Source organism: Dendrobates tinctorius, unplaced genomic scaffold, assembly GCF_039654945.1.
Source record: "Dendrobates tinctorius isolate UK_male_01 unplaced genomic scaffold, ASM3965494v1 ptg000070l, whole genome shotgun sequence".
Lineage (NCBI taxonomy): Eukaryota > Metazoa > Chordata > Amphibia > Anura > Dendrobatidae > Dendrobates > Dendrobates tinctorius.
Genome location: NW_027361738.1, coordinates 71,975,781 through 71,995,283, shown reverse-complemented (window position 1 = coordinate 71,995,283; position 19,503 = coordinate 71,975,781). Strand labels below are relative to the sequence as shown.

Genomic DNA, 19,503 nt, shown 5'->3' with positions numbered 1-19,503 from the left:
AAAGTACAGTGCTCATCATGATACAGCACAGATAAAATAACCTTATAGCAAATGGCATGGCAATTGAAGCAGCATGAAAATGGCATTTGTATAGTAATAAGACCACCGAATTAACCTGGTGGTATTGCCACCAATGATGACCCATAGCGGCCCACAATGAGTATCTTCTAGACACTTTAGGTTTCCTCAGTCCTTAATTTTTGTAATATCAAATTTTCTAAAAGGAAGTGACTCAGTTAAATCTGATCTAGTCGGAAAACTGCTTTGCTAGTTATAACCTTCTAACAAACTTGGATTTCAGAATAAATTTCTATGTAAAACAAACCTTTTTCGTCACACTGTGAATGAAAGGATGACGGTGAATCAGACAAGAGATTATGAAACGACTTCCAAGTAACCATACAGTAAACTGACCACGAGGTGAGTCCCACATAGGCAGAATTGTGGCTTCTTCATAAAATTGTATGATGGAACACAAATTTAGTTAGGATTGGGAGGTGCTATTGGCTTTAATGTCCCATGTGACAGGATATTCCTGTATTATATAGAGACCACATTTTTGCTTGTCACACTTCTCACTCTGAACTTTAGAAAGACTTTCTTGGTGCAGTTACCTCCTCACCCATCTATGAAGAACTGGAAGGAAAAAGGAGGATATTAAGAATGACTGGCTCCATATTACTTATACTTCTATGCCTTACATGGGCTTCTTGTCTCGTAGGTAAGATATGCTCTACGTATATTTTCATATGGAGGTGGCACTGTTGGCATCCATGGCACACTTGGCTTTAGGCCTCACCACATGGTTTATGACCTCCCAAATCGCAATTTTTTTTATTTAGAAATTGTTTTTCACAACAATGAGGTTATATAAGTGGATTTGTTTTATTGGTCACTCTATCTGGATATTATGTCAGCGGTGTATGGTGGAACTTACCTAGGCATCCTAAGTCATGGTGTGTAGGCAGAGTATGGTGTTGGTCAATGTATTGTACAATTTGGACACCATACATACCAAGGTCCGACATATCAAATCTTAAATATGATCGGCCTGCCCAGAATTATAATTATGACCCACATGATCCTATGGGAGTACTTCCAGTCATTGCTATTAATGTGCAGCATGGTGTGTGAAGAGATAAAGGATCCACTTGAAAATTTCTCATTTAAAAAAAAGGAATGCACGTCTATGATACACTACTGAAAATGAGATGTCTTGCAACTTACAGTTTTATCTGAAACAGTGATGTAATGATTTTCTATAAAGTTCCTGGCAGAGTCTGATGATGTTGCAAAGGCAGCGCACGCTCTGTTATTAAAGAGGTTGTTCACTACTTCATCAATGATGACTGACCTGAACTGCTCAATTGCGAAGCTGCTCCATCTTCTGAAAGTGTCTGCGGCAAGCAGGGCCGGACTGGCCATCTGGCAATTCTGGCAAATGCCAGAAGGGCCTGTCTGGTCATGGGCCGCCTTGACTGCTATGTTGTTAACAGAATTGGTGTTCTTAAGACACACATACTGTTAAGAGTTGTGACGGAGCACAAAGTCGCTAACGCCGTCACTTACCCAGCAGGCCATGGGTATCATTAGAAATATTGATCTTGTAGTAAATCTTCCTTTCCTCCATGCAGGGTAATATTAGTAATAAATCCCATCTGGTTCTTGGGGTTGGGGACAACATGGGCCTGTGTGATTTCAAATGCTAGGGCTGAATTTCAGTCCCCGTCTGTTCCTGGCAGCAAGATGCTGCACATCCGCCTCCTATTGATTTGAATAGAAGGAGGATGTGCAGTGCCCAGCCGTGTCCACTATCAGAAGATAGAGCAGCTCAGCAATAAGTATTATCCTAAGGATAGGTCATCAGTCATAAAGTAGTGGGCAACCTCTTTAAGTATCTGCCTCAGAGCTGTGGTACCGAGTTCTTAGGTAGAAAGTATTATAGGGAAATAGCGTTATGAAATTTCCGACAGTGCAGACTAGACCACATGTACTGTCAGGAGAACCTATTATCAGTGCTAAGGTACTGTAGTTGCAGGACCTGTTGAACACCCATGAGACAAGTTTGAGAATTTTGAGATCACCAGAACGAGAATTGGACAACCCTCTTTTGAGACTGGAGAACCAAGGCCCTCCAACCATTGCTTAAAGCAATGGCCGGAAGAGATTTAGGCTAATCCCCAGTTACCTTACTCTAGCCTTAGAGAATCTGGAACCAGGCTGTGCAAAAGGATTGTTATAATTTAATACTTAGTTTCAAGTCAATTGTGTTCAATATTTGTTTGACACAGAACATATTTGGCACTTTATTCACCCCAGTGGGCCTTGGACCATCCCGAGGTGGATACGTAAACTCCACACACCAGGCAAATGACTTGTTTATGGATGGCTTTTAGGAAATTACGACGAACATCCATGAGGACTCACAAGGTGACAGGTGCATCTTTGTGGCAAGCAAGCTGTAATACTTCAGAGATAAATAGAACCGCAGTAGCATGACAGCACAGACTGCATGACTTACCGGTAATATTTCTTTGGCACACCTCAATCTGGTGTCAACTGCAAGAATCTCTAAAAAAAAAAAAAAAAATTTGAGAATTTCAAGTTAATAAATATGTTCAATTCCAAAATTCCAACGTCTATGTTTTTGAGAAATTGAAATAAGATTGTGAGTCCTATTGGAGATAGACACCGATGTGAGAGTAGCTTATCTCTGAACTGATCTGCTAAATATGTTGGTGCTATATCATTCTGTGATCTAACATTTATGGAAGACTTTTGAGTATTACAAAGTGCGTGACTCATTTTGGTGCTTTTATGCCCATTTGGCCTTTAGGATGGGCAAATTTTCGTCATTTCTAGAGCATTAATTCCTGAATCCCTCTCCTATAAGAACACTATAAAAATGTTCCTTGAACATTCTTACAACTCCTTCCCTACTGTAATAGTGGCAGGTTTTGTTGCATTATTAGAATTGATGGAGACCCAACCTCATGGTTTTCCATGGTGATCTCTTTTTTTATGTCTTACTGACATTTGTAGCTTGTCCTTGGAGAAAAGGTAATATGTCAGAAAGTTTTCCCCAATGAAACAAGTGACTCATGAAAGCATTTATGACTCATATGTTCTTTATGATGTGGACCTGCCTTTTCCTCCTATGGTCTTTATTTTAACAAATGTATAAGGCTTGTACCTGTCACCAAATTTTTCATATTGAATTGGTCACACGATGTAAGAGAGGCTGCAGAGCACAAAAAATAGTCTTTTTATTTAAATGTAGCCTCTCCGTTGTGGAGATGTTAGCAATATCGAGATATTAGCAAGTCGGGTTTACTGCAATTTCATAATACATGTATATCACATCATGTCTGTTATGTTTCTTTAATATTCGAACAACCCGCACTTTGCATTTTGTAAACTCCTGGCACTATGAGGTTATTTGATTCATAATTAACTAGGGGTACATTTTGGATCGCCTCCCCCTGTGCATCATGTGCTCTTTTCCATATTTATCATTACTTTATAAAGATTATTACTTTATATTATACTTCCTTCATTATAGGTTTATTAAGTTAATTTATTAGGTGCCAAATATTTTGATTTTCCAATATTACCGTAAGTGAAAGGCAAAATGTGAAAAAAAAAAAAATCAAGTCCTCGACAAGGTCTTTAACCAGTCCCAGCAAAATACATATGGCTTTGGCTGTACCTGGGACTGTATCTTTGTACAATGTACTTGATGGGGAATAAACTGCACTGAGCGGTTGTACAAGTTATAGATCGACACCGATCAGATATAGAAGGCTTAGCCTAAACTTAGTCTATTATTGTGATGGGTCACTAAGTTTACTTAGGAAGAATTAGAATGATGCAATTCTTCTTACAGTAAAACTTGACATGTTCCTTCACCCACATGTACTAATGGCCACCCACTACACATCCTACCAATATGAGTTACTGTAGCTCTTGATGGTTATTATAGTTCATTTCGATGTTGGTTTATATTTAATTAGAGTCATGTGCAGCAAGAAAATCCTAAATACCCCAGTGGAAAAAAAAACAAAACACTAAACCAATGTTACTCAATGATCATGATTTTTAATACAAAGCAAGACTAAAAATAACACAGCACAAAGGCATGATTACAAAATGTAGATGACATAAGGGAGCGACGCTTTGGCGACACCTGATCGCAGGGAAATAAATACAATAATTATTAATAATAAAAAAAAAATGCATAAAACAAACCAGTATTATGTGCACCTGATTAAATCTGTTCGAAATAAAACCGATTTAATGCACCATAAAGAATTATCCAAAAATGTGAACATTTATTTAATATAAAATAATATTTAAATACAAATGGAAAAGGTGATTCAGATATATAACTGATATCAAATTATATCGATTGCGTAACTTTTTTTTTTTTAGACTTTTCAAAACTTTTTACACAAATTTTGTGGCATAAAATCTTTGATGAATCTGAGTGTGTAATGCCGACCTGCACTGATATTAAACACTAATTGGAATGACTGCAAAAAAAAACAAAAAACAAAGACAAATGAAGAAATAAAGTCCGCTAAGTGTAGCTAGAGTAAACCTTAGTACAGATCTGTGGTCATATTGAATGACAGCTTTGCACATCGGATTTGTAATTTTGATATTAATTACATATTTGATTCACCTTTTTTAGTGTATTTTTAAATAATTTTTTTATTAAATATATTAATTAATCATGTATTATTCATCTAATTTTTGTATAATTCCTTATAGTGTATTAAATTGGTTTTATATCATATACATTTCTTCATAATGCTGGTGTGGTTTATGCTTTTTTTTATTATTACTAATTATAGTCTTTATTTTTTTATTTACGTCTCGCTCTCCTTGGCCATCCACATTTTAAATTATGACTTAGTTTTATATTTTTTGAAGTCTCTTTTTACATTGTTAAAATCACGATTTTTAACAAATATTGGTTTATTGTTTGATTTATTTAGGGTGTTTAGGATTTTCCTTGTTCTTAGCATACCTTGGTATAATTTTAGAATTTTTTTTGGTATTTCCTTTTTTTTTTTTGGATCAGTTCATGTACAGCACTAAACAATTGTTCCTCAACGCACCACAAAGATAATTTTATGTAAGCACATCTAAATTTTCAATCCGTACAATAAATTGATTATAAGCTTAATATATTGTAGCCATTGAATATATTCTAGTTGTAGAATTTCCAAATTTTACATGTAGCCTAGTAGTTATGATGAGATATTTTCCTTACCATGCCTCTTCGTAAAAAAGTCGAAGGACCGTCACGCAATACAGTCTAACGCAATGTCTAGGTCTTAATTGAGATCTGAACCAGTAAAAGGCTAATTATTATTATGTCTATTAGAATCTAGTTTGGAAAATATTAATGAGACTTCATCCAATTTTACCGAAATTTTGCCGGTAAAGGTATTCATAAAAATTTTTATTTTTCAGGTGACAAAACTTTTTTGATCTACAATAATTTCTACCATCAATGTCTACAAGCAGAGAATTCTGTGCTCGTCGTGGCCAAATGTAATGAGAATTCCAATACACAGAAATTTCAGTGGATTTCTAAAGAGCAACTTATAAATGTCGGGACATCACAATGCTTGTCTGCATCATCCATAGCGGAATGGTCAGCGGTGACACTGCAGACATGTGATGGCGACAATTACCTCCAAAAATGGGAATGTAAAAATAAAACTTTCTTTGGAGTGCTCAAAAAGGATCGATATGTGACCTACAGAGATGAGAAAAAGCTCGTCCTCTCTTTAGCAACAGGAGACTGGAGCCGATGGAAAATATATTCAACCGATGATGATTTATGCGATAAACCTTATGAAGGTAAGGAGGATGTTATCCCTGTGATTTATCTAGGACTTGTCACCAGCTCAAAATTGGCCAATTTTTGCTGTTACTTTAATCTCGCTGTTCCCCTGCATATTTGTTTTTTGTTAATCCACCATACAATAACAGAGATGAAGGCTTCTATATCTAGTGCTATTTTTACGGTCTTTTCAAGATGTAGTGGCTACACGATCCTACAGGATCCTTTGAGGCGTGTCTTTAGGCTCCTCTGCATGATTACCCTCTGAGCCATACCCTCTTAGTAAATACCATAAAATTTGAAAAAAATTAAAAGATCCACATTTCAGGAACAGCATGGCAGATTCATAAAAAATACAAAAAACTGCATACTCAAGGGAGTAACAGTAATAAAATAAAAGCAAAAATTGCCGACATTTCACCTGACGACAGGTCCCCTTTACAGGGTCATCAACCTGAGTAAAATGGTGCCTTGAGGCTGAAATCTAGAAAGGTTCAACCCTCTAATCCTGGGGTGGGGAACATTTTTTCTGCCAAGGGCCATTTCAATATTTATACCATCATTCGGGGGGCATACTATATTAGCTTGAAAATTATCCTGTTATATTCTGTCAAACAATTTTTAACTCACCCCTAATTTGATGGCTAGAGCTGCTTATCTTAGCCGCTGCAATGTTAGGTAATATAGTTGAAATTGCTACTCGCAGCTGCTTTTCTAAGTTTGCGTCGGTCTAGAGTGCAGTTGATTCTTTGCGATAAGTTTTGCAATGAATTGATCACAACAGTAAGTAGTTATAAACACAGATGATTATAACACTGCGTGTCTCCTTACAGTAGGAAATTCATCACTGTTCACATTACATTAATAGAAGTCAAGCAGTGAGAGGTATGCAGTATATACACCAATAGGATACACTGAGACTGCTGTATACATGACATAGGCATATATATATTGGCATATATATACATTGTGGTGTGACGGGTGGTCGCGTGGTTAATGGGAGGTATATGTCACATGGATGGATGCTCCCTGCGATGCAACCCGGAGTATTTTGTCTATAGTGTACATGAGCACTAAAGATGTCATTTAGTGCACTGGGTCCTGGTTGCGGGTAGCTATGAGAGATGGAAGGGTCTGGCTACCCAAATTGCCTCACCTTTGGGTGGGGTTGCGGACTGTACCCCATTTTGCCTGAAGGTATGTTCAGGACCTGTGGTGAGGTCCTGACCATGTGACCAGCTCATGTGATCCATACCTCACCTATGGGTGTGGTTACAGGGCTATGTAACTGATGTGTTTAGCACATGTGTCAGAGTGTGAGGGAGTCTGTCAGAGTGTGGACAGGCTTCCATGTGTCCAGGTGGGACACTACAGCAGTGGTCTGTGTTCTAAGGAGGGAGAAGCCTTCCTGTGTCTGCGGCTGCAGATAGAGCTCTGCTCTGGACATTGCCCTGGCCTGTGTGTGCACAGGACCTGAGGGAACCAAGCCCAGCTAAGGACTGTTTTCCTTTTGTTCATGCTTCAATGGTTTATGGAGAAAATAAACCGAATGGACTCGATTTAACCCTGCGTGTGCCAGTGTTTACCTCCAAGTCCTGCAAAGTGAGTTACCCCCGTCCACAGACAGTGTGGAACGTTACAAATATATATATATATATATATATATATATATATATATATATATATATATATATATATATATATATATATATATATATATATATATATATATATATATATATACAGTCATATGTAAAAGTTTGGGCACCCCTATTAATGTTAACCTTTTTTCTTTATAAGAATTTTGGTTTTTGCAACAGCTATTTCAGTTTCACATATCTAATAACTGATGGACTCAGTTATATTTCTGGATTCAAATGAGGTTTATTGTACTAACAGAAAATGTGCAATCTGCATTTACACAAAATTTGACCGGTGCAAAAGTATGGGCGCCCTTATCATTTTCTTGACTTGAACACTCCTAACTACTTTTTACTGACTTCCTGAAGCACTAAATTGGTTTTGTAACATCATTGAGCTTTGAACTTCATAGCCAGGTGTATCAAATCATGAGAAAAGGTATTTAAGGTGGTCACTTGCAAGTAGTTCTCCTATTTGATTCTCCTATGAAGAGTGGCATCATGGGCTCCTCAAAACAACTCTCAAATGATCTGAAAACAAAGATTATTCAACATAGCTTTTCAGGGGAAGGATACAAAAAGTTGTCTCAGAGATTTAACCTGTCAGTTTCCACTGTGAGGAACATAGTAAGGAAATGGAAGAACACAGGTACAGTTCTTGTTAAGCCAGAAGTGGCAGGCCAAGAAAAATATCAGAAAGGCAGAGAAGAAGAATGGTGAGAACAGTCAAGGACAATCCACAGACCACCTCCAAAGACCTGCAGCATCATCTTGCTGCAGATGGTGTCACTGTGCATCGGTCAACAATACAGCGCACTTTGCACAAGAAGAAGCTGTATGGGAGAGATGCGAAAGAAGCCGTTTCTGCAAACACGCCACAAACAGTCGCCTGAGGTATGCAAAAGCACATTTGGACAAGCCAGTTACATTTTGGAAGAAGGTCCTGTGGACTGATGAAACAAAGATTGAGTTGTTTGGTCATACAAAAAGGCGTTATGCATGGAGGCTAAAAAACACAGCATTCCAAGAAAAACACTTGCTACCCACAGTAAAATTTGGTGGAGGTTCCATCATGCTTTGGGGCTGTGTGGCCAATGCCGGCACCGGGAATCTTGTTAAAGTTGAGAGTCGCATGGATTCAACTCAGTATCAGCAGATTCTTGACAATAATGTGCAAGAATCAGTGACGAAGTTGAAGTTACGCAGGGGATGGATAATTCAGCAAGACAATGATCCAAAACACTGCTCCAAATCTACTCAGGCATTCATGCAGAGGAACAATTACAATGTTCTGGAATGGCCATCCCAGTCCCCAGACCTGAATATCATTGAACATCTGTGGGATGATTTGAAGCGGGCTGTCCATGCTCGGCGACCATCAAACTTACCTGAACTGGAATTGTTTTGTAAACAGGAATGGTCACAAATACCTTCATCCAGGAACTCATTAATAGCTACAGGAAGCGACTAGAGGCTGTTATTTTTGCAAAAGGAGGATCTACGAAATATTAATGTCACTTTTATGTTGAGGTGCCCATACTTTTGCACCGGTCAAATTTTATTAAAATGCAGATTGCCCATTTTCTGTTACTACAATAAACCTCATTTGAATCCAGAAATATAACTGCGTCCATCAGTTATTAGATATATGAAACTGAAATAGCTGTTGCAAAAACCAAAATTGTTATAAAGAAAAAAGGTTAACATTAATAGGGGTGCCCAAACTTTTACATATGACTGTATATATACACTCACTGGCCACTTTATTAGGTACACCTGTCCAACTGTGTGTTAAGACTTAATTTCTAATCAGCCAATCACATGGCGGCAACTCAGTGCATTTAGGCATGTAGACATGGTCAAGACAATCTCCTGCAGTTCAAACCGAGCATCAGTATGGGGAAGAAAGGTGATTTGAGTGCCTTTGAACGTGGCATGATTGTTGGTGCCAGAAGGGCTGGTCTGAGAATTTCAGAAACTGCTGATCTACTGGGATTTTCACGCACAACCATCTCTAGGGTTTACAGAGAATGGTCCGAAAAAGAAAAAAAATCCAGTGAGTGGCAGTTCTGTGGCCGGAAATGCCTTGTTGATGCCAGAGGTCAGAGGAGAATGGGCAGACTGGTTCGAGCTGATAGAAAGGCAACAGTGACTCAAATTGCCACCCGTTACAACCAAGGTAGGCAGAAGAGCATCTCTGAACGCACAGTGCGTCGAACTTTGAGGCAGATGGGCTACAGCAGCAGAAGACCACACTGGGTACCACTCCTCTCAGCTAAGAACAGGCATCTGATGGCTACTTTCAGCAGGATAATGCGCCATGTCATAAAGCTCGAATCATCTCAGATTGGTTTCTTGAACATGACAATGAGTTCACTGTACTCAAATGGCCTCCTCAGTCACCAGATCTCAATCCAATAGAGCATCTTTGGGATGTGGTGGAACGGGAGATTCGCATCAGGGATGTGCAGCCGACAAATCTGCGCCAACTGTGTGATGCCATCATGTCAATATGGTCCAAAATCTCTGAGGAATGCTTCCAGCACCTTGTTGAATCTCTGCCACGAAGAATTGAGGCAGTTCTGAAGGCAAAAGGGGGTCCAACCCGTTACTAGCATGGTGTACCTAATAAAGTGGCCAGTGAGTGTGTATATATATATATATATATATATATATATATATATATATATATATATATATATCTATCACATAGGAGAAAAAGGGACTGGTGTGTACATTATATAATTGACAGTTTTGCTGATGCATATATCACATAGGAGACACCGGGACTGGTGGATATACACTACATAGAAGACACACTGGGGAAAGTGCAAAAATAAACATAAGAGACAGTGGACCTGGAGCATGCATCACTTAGGAGAGAGTGGGGCTGGTGCATACATCATGTAGGAGAGAGTGGGGATGGTGCATATATCACAAAGGAGACAGTGGAGATGGAGACTATAAATCACATAGGAGACAATGCGACGACTTGTGTATATCAGTAGCGTAGCTACCAGGGGGGCCGAGGGGGCAGTCACCCCGGGCCCTGTACTCTGAGGGGGTCCACCCGGAGCTACACTACTGTAACTGTATCGGAATGCACATGGGACCCCTGAGCAGGAGAGGAGTGCTAGCAGTGCCCCCCCGCCCATCATCGCAAGTTCAACTATTGGCTAGATGCCGATACAGCTGACTGTATTGATGAGAGTGGAAGCCTTACGTTCCCTCTCCCATCATGCCCCTGTCAGCGTCTGACATCTCTTATGCAGACACTGACAGGGGTCGTGATGTCGCTGCTCGGTACCCACTGTCCGGAGATGTGCGGGCGCTCAGAGCAGGAGAGCGAGGAACGAGGAGGAGAGGTGAGTATTGTATGTATTGTTTTTATGGGGGTGCATTACACTATAGAGTCTGTCTATGGGGAGTGCAGTATACAATATAGAGTCAGCCTATAAGGGGCCGCATTATACTATAGAGCTTATCTATGGGGAGTGCATTATACTATAGAGTCTGCTTATGAGGAGTGCAGAATACTATACTGTCTGCCTATGTAGAGTGCATTATACTATAAAGTCTACCTATGGGGGGGTGCATTATCCTATACTGTCTGCCTATAGGGAGTGCATTATACTACAGAGACTGCCTATGGGGGCTGCATTACACTATAGAGTCTGCCTATGGGGGTGCATTATACAGTATAGAGTCTGCCTATGGAGAGTGCATTATACTAAGTAGAGTGTGCCCATGGGAAATGCATTATACTATAGAGACCTATGAGAACTTCATTATACTATTTGGAGGCCTATGGGGAGTGCATTATACTATAAAGTCTACCTATGGGGTGGTGCATTATCCTATACTGTCTGCCTATGGGGAGTGCATTATACTACAGAGTCTGCCTATGGGGGCTGCATTACACTATAGAGTCTGCTTATGGGGGTGCATTATACTAAGAAGAGTGTGCCCATGGGAAATGCATTATACTATAGAGGCCTATGAGAACTTCATTATACTATTTGGAGGCCTATGGGGAGTGCATTATACCATATTAAGAACTATCTGGTGAATTATGCTATATAGAAGCTATCTAGGGCGCCATCATACAGTGTTGGAGTCATTAAGCAGTTTGGGGGCTACTAAGTGGTCAGTATACTGTGTATAGGGGAGCTGTACAGAGAGGAGACTCAGGACATTATTAAATGTAAAGTGGGGACTTATTTTCATAGGGGAACTCATGATACTGTGACTGTCTCAGAAAGGGGCTTGGTAAAATGCAGAACAAGGTTGCAAAACTTGCATAGTGACAGTTTAGAGGCCTTTTGGAAAGCTGACAGGTTTTCTATAAAATTGAATTTTGTTTTGTATTTTCTCCACCAAAAAAAGTAAGCATAGCAAAAAATAATAAGTTATATGTATGTCAAAATGATGTAATTGAAAAACAGAATTCGACCAGCAAAAAAAAAAATCTCCTCAAGCTTTCAAAATGCAATGATGAAAGACAAAAATCACTTGGTCCAGTATATGAAGGCTCAAAAGGTATTAAAGAATTATTGTACACCACACCGCCTTTAAAGTTGATCTGTCACCAGGTTCTTGCTACCTGATCTAAGAGCAGCATAATGTAGGAAAAGAGACTCTGATTCCAACAATGTGTTACTTAGTTTACTGGGTTGCAGCGGTTGTGATACAATCAGAGTTTATAGATGTAGCAGAGCTGACCCTACTCACGCCACGCTCTCTATGTACAGTACATTGTCTATTTACAGTAAACTGCTAATTGGCGGTGGGGGAGGAGTCAGACAAGGAAGCACATGAGCTGTAGTCCGGGCAGTGATAATCTCCTGCTGATAAAATACTCAATGTATTGAAATAGCACACAGCCTAATGAGAGACACATCACTGAGATCAGTGTCTCAGCCTCTACATCATGCTGTCCCCAGATTAAATAGCAAAAACCTGCTGACAGGTTCCCGTCAAAGTGGGAGAGAAACAAAATAAAAAATATTTTCACATCTTCTATTGCTTCTCTGATCTCTCATATATGTTCCCTGCGAAATGGCCTTCATCAACATCTAGCTCAGGGCACCCCTTAATGCCTAGAGCATAGCATTAGCAAAAGATATAATTTAGTATGGCACTGAATAATGTATGTGAAGGTATGTACCCCCTATTTAAATAAATTACAACAAATTACCCTAAAACTGCTGATCTTGTAAGGTACTGTCAGAATCAAACACGGCACCAGACATACAGCATGAAGACAGTGTAGAAAATCTCTAAAGTCATGATCCCATTGAGGAACATAGGTCTTAAAATAGCCACTGGGTTCTATAAAGGCGTCCTTTGTTTTGCGCTATTTTTCCATTGAAATATTGCAAAATCGGCGATGACGACTCGGATGCAGATGTGAATGTAGCCTAACACATTACATACTGATTCTGACATGAGGATAATGATGCATTATGTTTCTCCACAGAAAAATACACTTTAAAAGGAAATGCTAATGGTCAACCCTGCAAGTTCCCGTTCAAGTACAACAACAAAGTTTATGTAGATTGCACAACAGATGGAAAAAGTGAAGGAAGACCCTGGTGCGCGACAACGCCAGATTATGACACGGATCAGCTGTTTGGATATTGTCCATCTAAATGTAAGTGTTACTGGTGATTTACCTTGGTCGCGCAGCTACTTCTTATTAATGCTCCGGGCAGGGATCATAATTCATAATATGTTTACTATCTTGAATTTCAAGTGCAAAAATAAAATCTTCCCCAGTATCAAGAGAAGGCACCAGAGAGAGCACGCAAAGTCTCTGCTGCCACTAATTGTCAAAGATCATGGCCGGGGGGAGGGGTCATAACTGAACAACCCACGCTGTTATATTTGTGTCACGAATCCCTCTACTGCCCCTTATCATCCGGGCAATTACACAATTGACCAACGATCAATGGAGGAGGATGCAGCTGTTTCCACTAAGGCTGGTTATTGGGAAGCTAACAGTGAGCGTATGGTACATACACCTCCGATTCCCACGCTTGAGTCATGTGTATATACCCCATATCGGGCACGGCTAGCACCACGATAACCCAAGAACTACTCACTGCCAACACCAGTTGTTTTTATACAGGCTGACTGGATGCCTGGTTCTAGTAGTTTATGGCTTCGGGGTGTGGTTTACAGAACAAAAGGAACATAACTATTACATTTTATATTTAATCCAGAACGATAAGCAGTGTTTATAAAAAATGTACAAAAATATTTTACAAAGGCATCAAAACAATACAGCATACACAGTTATATAAAATAAAACAGAATCAACAAAAGAACTTACTACAGTACACCGATCACAGAGGCCACTGATGATGCTTCTTTTAAAGGTAAGGAAAGCAATGCAGCTATGGCAGTGACCACAGACTCTGCCCCCTGATGAGATCCCATGTGAGTATCTCAAAATGCACTGAATTGTCAACAAAATGTTAATGGAAGTAAAAAAAAATAAATAAAAAAAATCTTTATTTTAAGTTTACATGAGTGTATAAAAAAAAATCATATGATTTTCATCCAGAATAACAGGCTACCGTATTTTTAGCATCTGTATTGTCAGCCGTATGACATCCATTTTTATATATCAGAAGTGAACATAATTTACAAGATCAAATGCAGTTTCCTATGTTAGTAACTGAAATGCCTTTGTAAAAATCTGATGCCATACGGATGATTCATATGCGATCCAACTTTTTTACATTTTTTTTGCACACCCATAGACTTCAATAGGCGAGTGTCATCCCACATACAGAAGAGACCAGTGCGCGTGGTAATCTTTTTCATACGGATATTTGTTCTATGTTTGTAATCTGAATAGCTCACTTGGGGCTAATGGAAAAAAAGTTGTTTGCGCTCCCCCTGCTCTACATGCATAGAACCACATCACATTTGGGGCAGGAGGTGACAGGCGGGGTGGAGCGGTGGAGTCTTTATTGCAGTCTATGGAGTGAATGTGATAAGTCACAGGTCATAGCAGGGAGCAGGTAACACTCACCTCTCCTGCACAAATACCAAATTTATATCCCAGCAACCGCGGCTCACAAAGCCAATATACCGCATATAACCCCAAAGAAAGCAGACTAAGGCCGGTTTCACATTTGCGCTTTATAGTGCAGCGACGGCCTGCGCACGGCCGCCGCTAAGCCGCGCCACCTCCCGGCTCCCTGCCCGCCCCATCCGGTCTATCTTTAGCATAGGGTGCGCAGATCGTGCACTGGCCGTGCGCTAGCAGGATTTTGGTGTGCGCTGCGCACTTTTGAAGGTGCGCCCGTGTGCGCCGAACGCAGCATGTTGCATTTCGGCATGCACGGCACACCTTCAAAAGTGCGCAGTGCACGGCAAAATCCTGCTAGCACACAGCCAGCGCACGATCTGCGCACCCTATGCTAAAGATAGGGTGCGCAGATCGCAAGCGCCCATGTGCGCTAGTAGGCGGCGATGACCGGATGGGGAGGGGCTTAGTGGCGGCCGTGCGCAGGCCGTCGCTGCGCTATAGCCTAAGATACCACCAAAATTATAAAAAAAAAATAGTTTTTATGAACAACTCATTAAAACATTACTTAAAAAATGGAAAGATTCCACAGGTACAGTATCAGTAGGTGGGTAATCCGGGTAATACCATAGATAGTTCCATATTATTATAACACAGGCACAAAACATCGGGTGCTAATTAAATTACATCAAATGTAGTCCATAATACTAGCACTATAGTTATAGTGCCTCTTCAATATTGAATCCATCATACAGCACTATGCAGATACAAATGCATCTAATATATAAGTGTATCCAGTGATACCAGCATAGTACAAGCAGAAAAACTACAATATCTCGTGCCAATATGGTCATGCTATCAACATTACCCCTTTATAACATGAAAGTTCATATGCATAATGTTAGACACAATAAAATTTATAACCCGGACATTGTTCTGATATAGTTACCTGAGATACCCGGGAGCCCACCACACCCGACGCGCGTTTTGCACGGAAATGCTTCATCCAGGGGTCAATAGTGTAAAATCAAAACCTGAAAAACAATGGCAGAATTTAATTTTCGTTTTTTTACAATTTCATCTCTCTTTTTTTTCCTGATTTTTACTACATTGTACGGCATAATGAATGGCGTCAATCAAAACTACATCTTGTCCATCAAAAAGCCAGCCTTCATATGGTTATATCAACAGAAAAATCAAAAAGTTATTTGTGTTGGAAGAAGAGAAGGGAAACATGAAAGTGAAAAATGTCCTGCTTGTGGCAGGCAGGACATGTAGTGCAAAACAACATCCCCCGACATGGCAGCATATAGAGCACAAAAAACCCCCCTCAGATAACCATGTAGTGTCTCCGCCATAATAGGGTCTAAGGCAGGGGTCTCAAATACAAGACCCCAATTACAAGACCCTTGTGATTTGCATGGACCAGACAACCTGTGGAGTGATATATAATAGATTGAAGACAAACAAATTCTTGATATCACACGTTTTTTTCCCTTAGCTTTGTCTGACGACGGGTGGAAGACAGATTCCATTACTGGCGCCAACTATCAGATTAACTCCGATTCCGCCCTCACTTGGTACCAAGCCAGGAGAAGCTGCCAGCAACAAGATGCAGAACTGCTGAGCATAACCGAGCTGCACGAGCAATCGTACATCTCAGGTAAGAATCCTAATACTGTTTAAGTCCTGTGTAGACATCTTACCGGAGGGCGGAAATGAAATTTTATTCTCCCTGCAGTAGGACTAAAAGACGTGTGAGGGTGCTGAGTCTAGAACCCGACTATGATGTACAATTAAGTCAGGATCAAAGCCTTTCTCGTAGGCCGGGGTCACACTTGCGAGTGCAATGCGAGAAACTCGTGCCGCCGGCACTCGGGACCGGAGTGTGTGGCTGCATGTCTTTCTATGCAGCTGAACACTCCGGTCCGAACCACCGGCGGCAGTGCCGGGTATTGAGGCGACAGACTCGCGAGAGTTTCTCGCATTGCACTCGCAAGTGTGACCCCAGCCTTACTAAAAATATAGTGTGTGCCATCTTGGAATACTTACAGGGAACTTGTCCTTTCCAGAAACGCCATTTATCTGCAAGCTGTAATCCGCAGGTAATTAGAGTCCAAAGTACCTGCTTACTGGAGCAGAGGCTAAAGGGAGAAAATGAAGTTTAATCGGGGTGGTGCAGGCAGTGGCTAAAGTCAACGATCACTACAGAGTGAGCGCGGATGTACTCATTCCCTGGCATATTGATTGACAGCCGCCTCTGCACACATATCCGGCACACACATGTTGCAGAGCAGACTGTCTATCAATGTGCCGGCAACTGATTACAGCCACGCTCACTGTGAAGTGATTAGCGACTGTAAACGCTCCTTACAATGCCCCAATGACTGGAAGTGAGCGGCAGCAGGGAGATTTTTTCATTTTCTACCTGCATTCGCCATTCCAGTAATCCGGCTAAGGCTGGGGTCATACTTGTGAGAACCTCGCACGAGTCTCGCATCTCAATACCCGGCACTCGGGACCGGAGTGTGTGGCTGCATGTTTTTCTATGCGGCTGAGTGCTCTGGTCCAAGTGCCGGCAGCAGTGCCGGGTATTGAGATGCGAGACTCGTGCGAGGTTCTCACAAGTGTGACCCCAGCCTAAATAGGATATCAGCTGTATTTACCTGCAGATTACAGCTTTATCTGCAGGTAAATTGCATTTCTGGACAAAAAAAAAGTTTCCTTTAAGTATTCTAAGTTTGCACAATCTACATTTTTATTAAGATAAAGGCTTTAATTCCATAATGACCCATGACGTAATTGTACATCATGGTTGGGTGACAGTCCCCGCACCCTGATGTGCATTCTTGTTGTGCTGATCGTACAGGTGCTGTTAGTGTGTCTGTGAACATCAGCACTCATAGCCCTATTCCTGCGGCAACTTGCAGGACCAAAGGTAGATTCCATCCCAGGAGTTGAAATTGCTTCTCTTGATAGTGACAGCGTCATTTAAGTAGTTTGACAGAGGGAGAAGGCTTCCTCCGTCACCCCATCGGCCCCTCTGTTTTGCAATCATGGCTTGATATGACACTTGGGGGTCTAACAATGCCCCCATGGAAAAGTCATGCGAGCTTTAATAGGGTCTAATAAAATGCCTGCCTCACACTTACAGGCTCAATGTAACATAATGGGCAACATGGTGACTCGGTAAGTAGCGCTACTGCTTTGCTGCTCCCGTGCAATGACCGCCGCAAAAAACAACAACAATGACTTGTTTTATGTCATCCTATTTCACAAAATATGGAAGAAAAGTTTATCAAGAAAGTTGCACGTAGCTTAAAAAAAATACCAATAAAAACATCAACTCGTTCATCAAAAACAAGCCCTCACGCAGCTCCGTCTGCAAAAAGATTAAAAATATAAAAAACTGGATCATTTTGGTATCACCTAAATTGGGCTGACCCACAGAATAATAATATTAATAATAATAATATCTTTAATAGTATGATGTTCCTGAAATTAAAATACTCAGCTCAAAATGATAAAATTGCTGTTAATTTTTGCATCTCCCCCCCCCCCCCCAAAAAAAAATTTTTTTTTATAAAATCTAATCAATAAATTATATACCATCCAAGCATGAAAAGTAAAAATGTTGTGGCTCTTGGAATAAGACGATGAAATATTAAAAACCTGAAGGTGCAAAATATGTTGGTTCTTAAGGGATCAAAATTTGTTTTGGATAAGATATTTTATTTGCTGTAGTTTCGGGGGGCTAAACTGTATGTAAACCATTTTATTGTTTGTCTATAATCTTGCAGGGTCAATAAATGGTCTCACCACAGCCTTATGGATTGGACTCAATAGTCTGGAAGTTACATCTGGCTGGAGATGGGAAGGTGGACATCCATTTAGATATCTCAACTGGCTTCCAGGTGAATATTGAGGTTGATTTTTTTGGTGGAAATTTAAACAAAAATGGTTTTAGGGTATGAGCACACATTGTTTTCTGGTGGATTCTTCCTGAAAAAGTGCCAAAAATAGACACCAAAAAGAATGAGCGGAATGCAGAGCAATGTCGAAGCCACTTATTTCAGTGTTTTTCAACTTCCTTTAATCGCTTCAGGCTTTAATGTGGATAGAAGAAAAGTGACCGCTCCATTCATCAGGAGGCACAATCTACAGGGTGGACCATTTATATGGATACTCCTAAATAAAATGGGAATGGTTGGTGATAGCAACTTCCTGTTTGTGGCACATTAGTATATGGGAGGGGGGAAACTTTTCAAGATGGGTGGTGACCATGGCGGCCATTTTGGATCCAACTTTATTTTTTAAATGGGAAGAGGGTCATGTGACACATCAAACTTATTGAGAATTTCACAAGAAAAACAATGGTGTGTTTGGTTTTAACGTAACTTTATTCTTTCATGAGTTATTTACAAGTTTATGACCACTTATAAAATGTGTTCAAAGTGCTGCCCATTCTGTTGGATTATCAATGCAACCCTCTTCTCCCACTCTTGACACACTGATAGCAACACCGCAGAAGTAATGCTAGCACAGGCTCCCAGTATCCGTTGTTTCAGATGCGGCGCATCTCGTATCTTCACAGCATAGGCAATATATAGGGATTCACTCAAACATTAGGTAGCGTTCACACAGGCAATGCAGTTTTATTGCAAATTTTCAAGGGATTCAAAACCAAAAACAGCATCTTCTGGGCACAAAGTTATCACAGGAAATAAACAGTTCATTCATCAGGCACATATATGTCAGTGCAGGATCACCTGAACAGATTACAGTTCTTTCTCCTGTAGCAATCCCACCACTCTCGGTATTCCCTGTAGCCTCATCTCCACCAGCTTTCAGCACGAAACAGAACTCATAGATCACACTAAACAGGCTGAAGCTTCCACACATTACTCTAGAGCTTTAACACACAGACTGCTCAGCTTTTCTAACTGACCCATGAAGTTTGCATTCAG

The 19,503-nt window shown here is 40.4% G+C and overlaps 1 protein-coding gene across 1 annotated transcript in view; it reads left to right on the top strand.

Annotated features, from left to right (window-relative positions):
- Positions 1-19,503, top strand: part of LOC141095885 (macrophage mannose receptor 1-like) — a 155,799-nt gene that overhangs the window by 49,193 nt on the left and 87,103 nt on the right. Inside the window, exons 7-10 of the mRNA XM_073582260.1 lie at positions 5,482-5,874; positions 12,977-13,150; positions 16,038-16,199; positions 18,337-18,450. Coding sequence (XP_073438361.1) covers positions 5,482-5,874; positions 12,977-13,150; positions 16,038-16,199; positions 18,337-18,450 — 843 coding nt within the window. The remainder of the gene's footprint in view (positions 1-5,481; positions 5,875-12,976; positions 13,151-16,037; positions 16,200-18,336; positions 18,451-19,503) is intronic.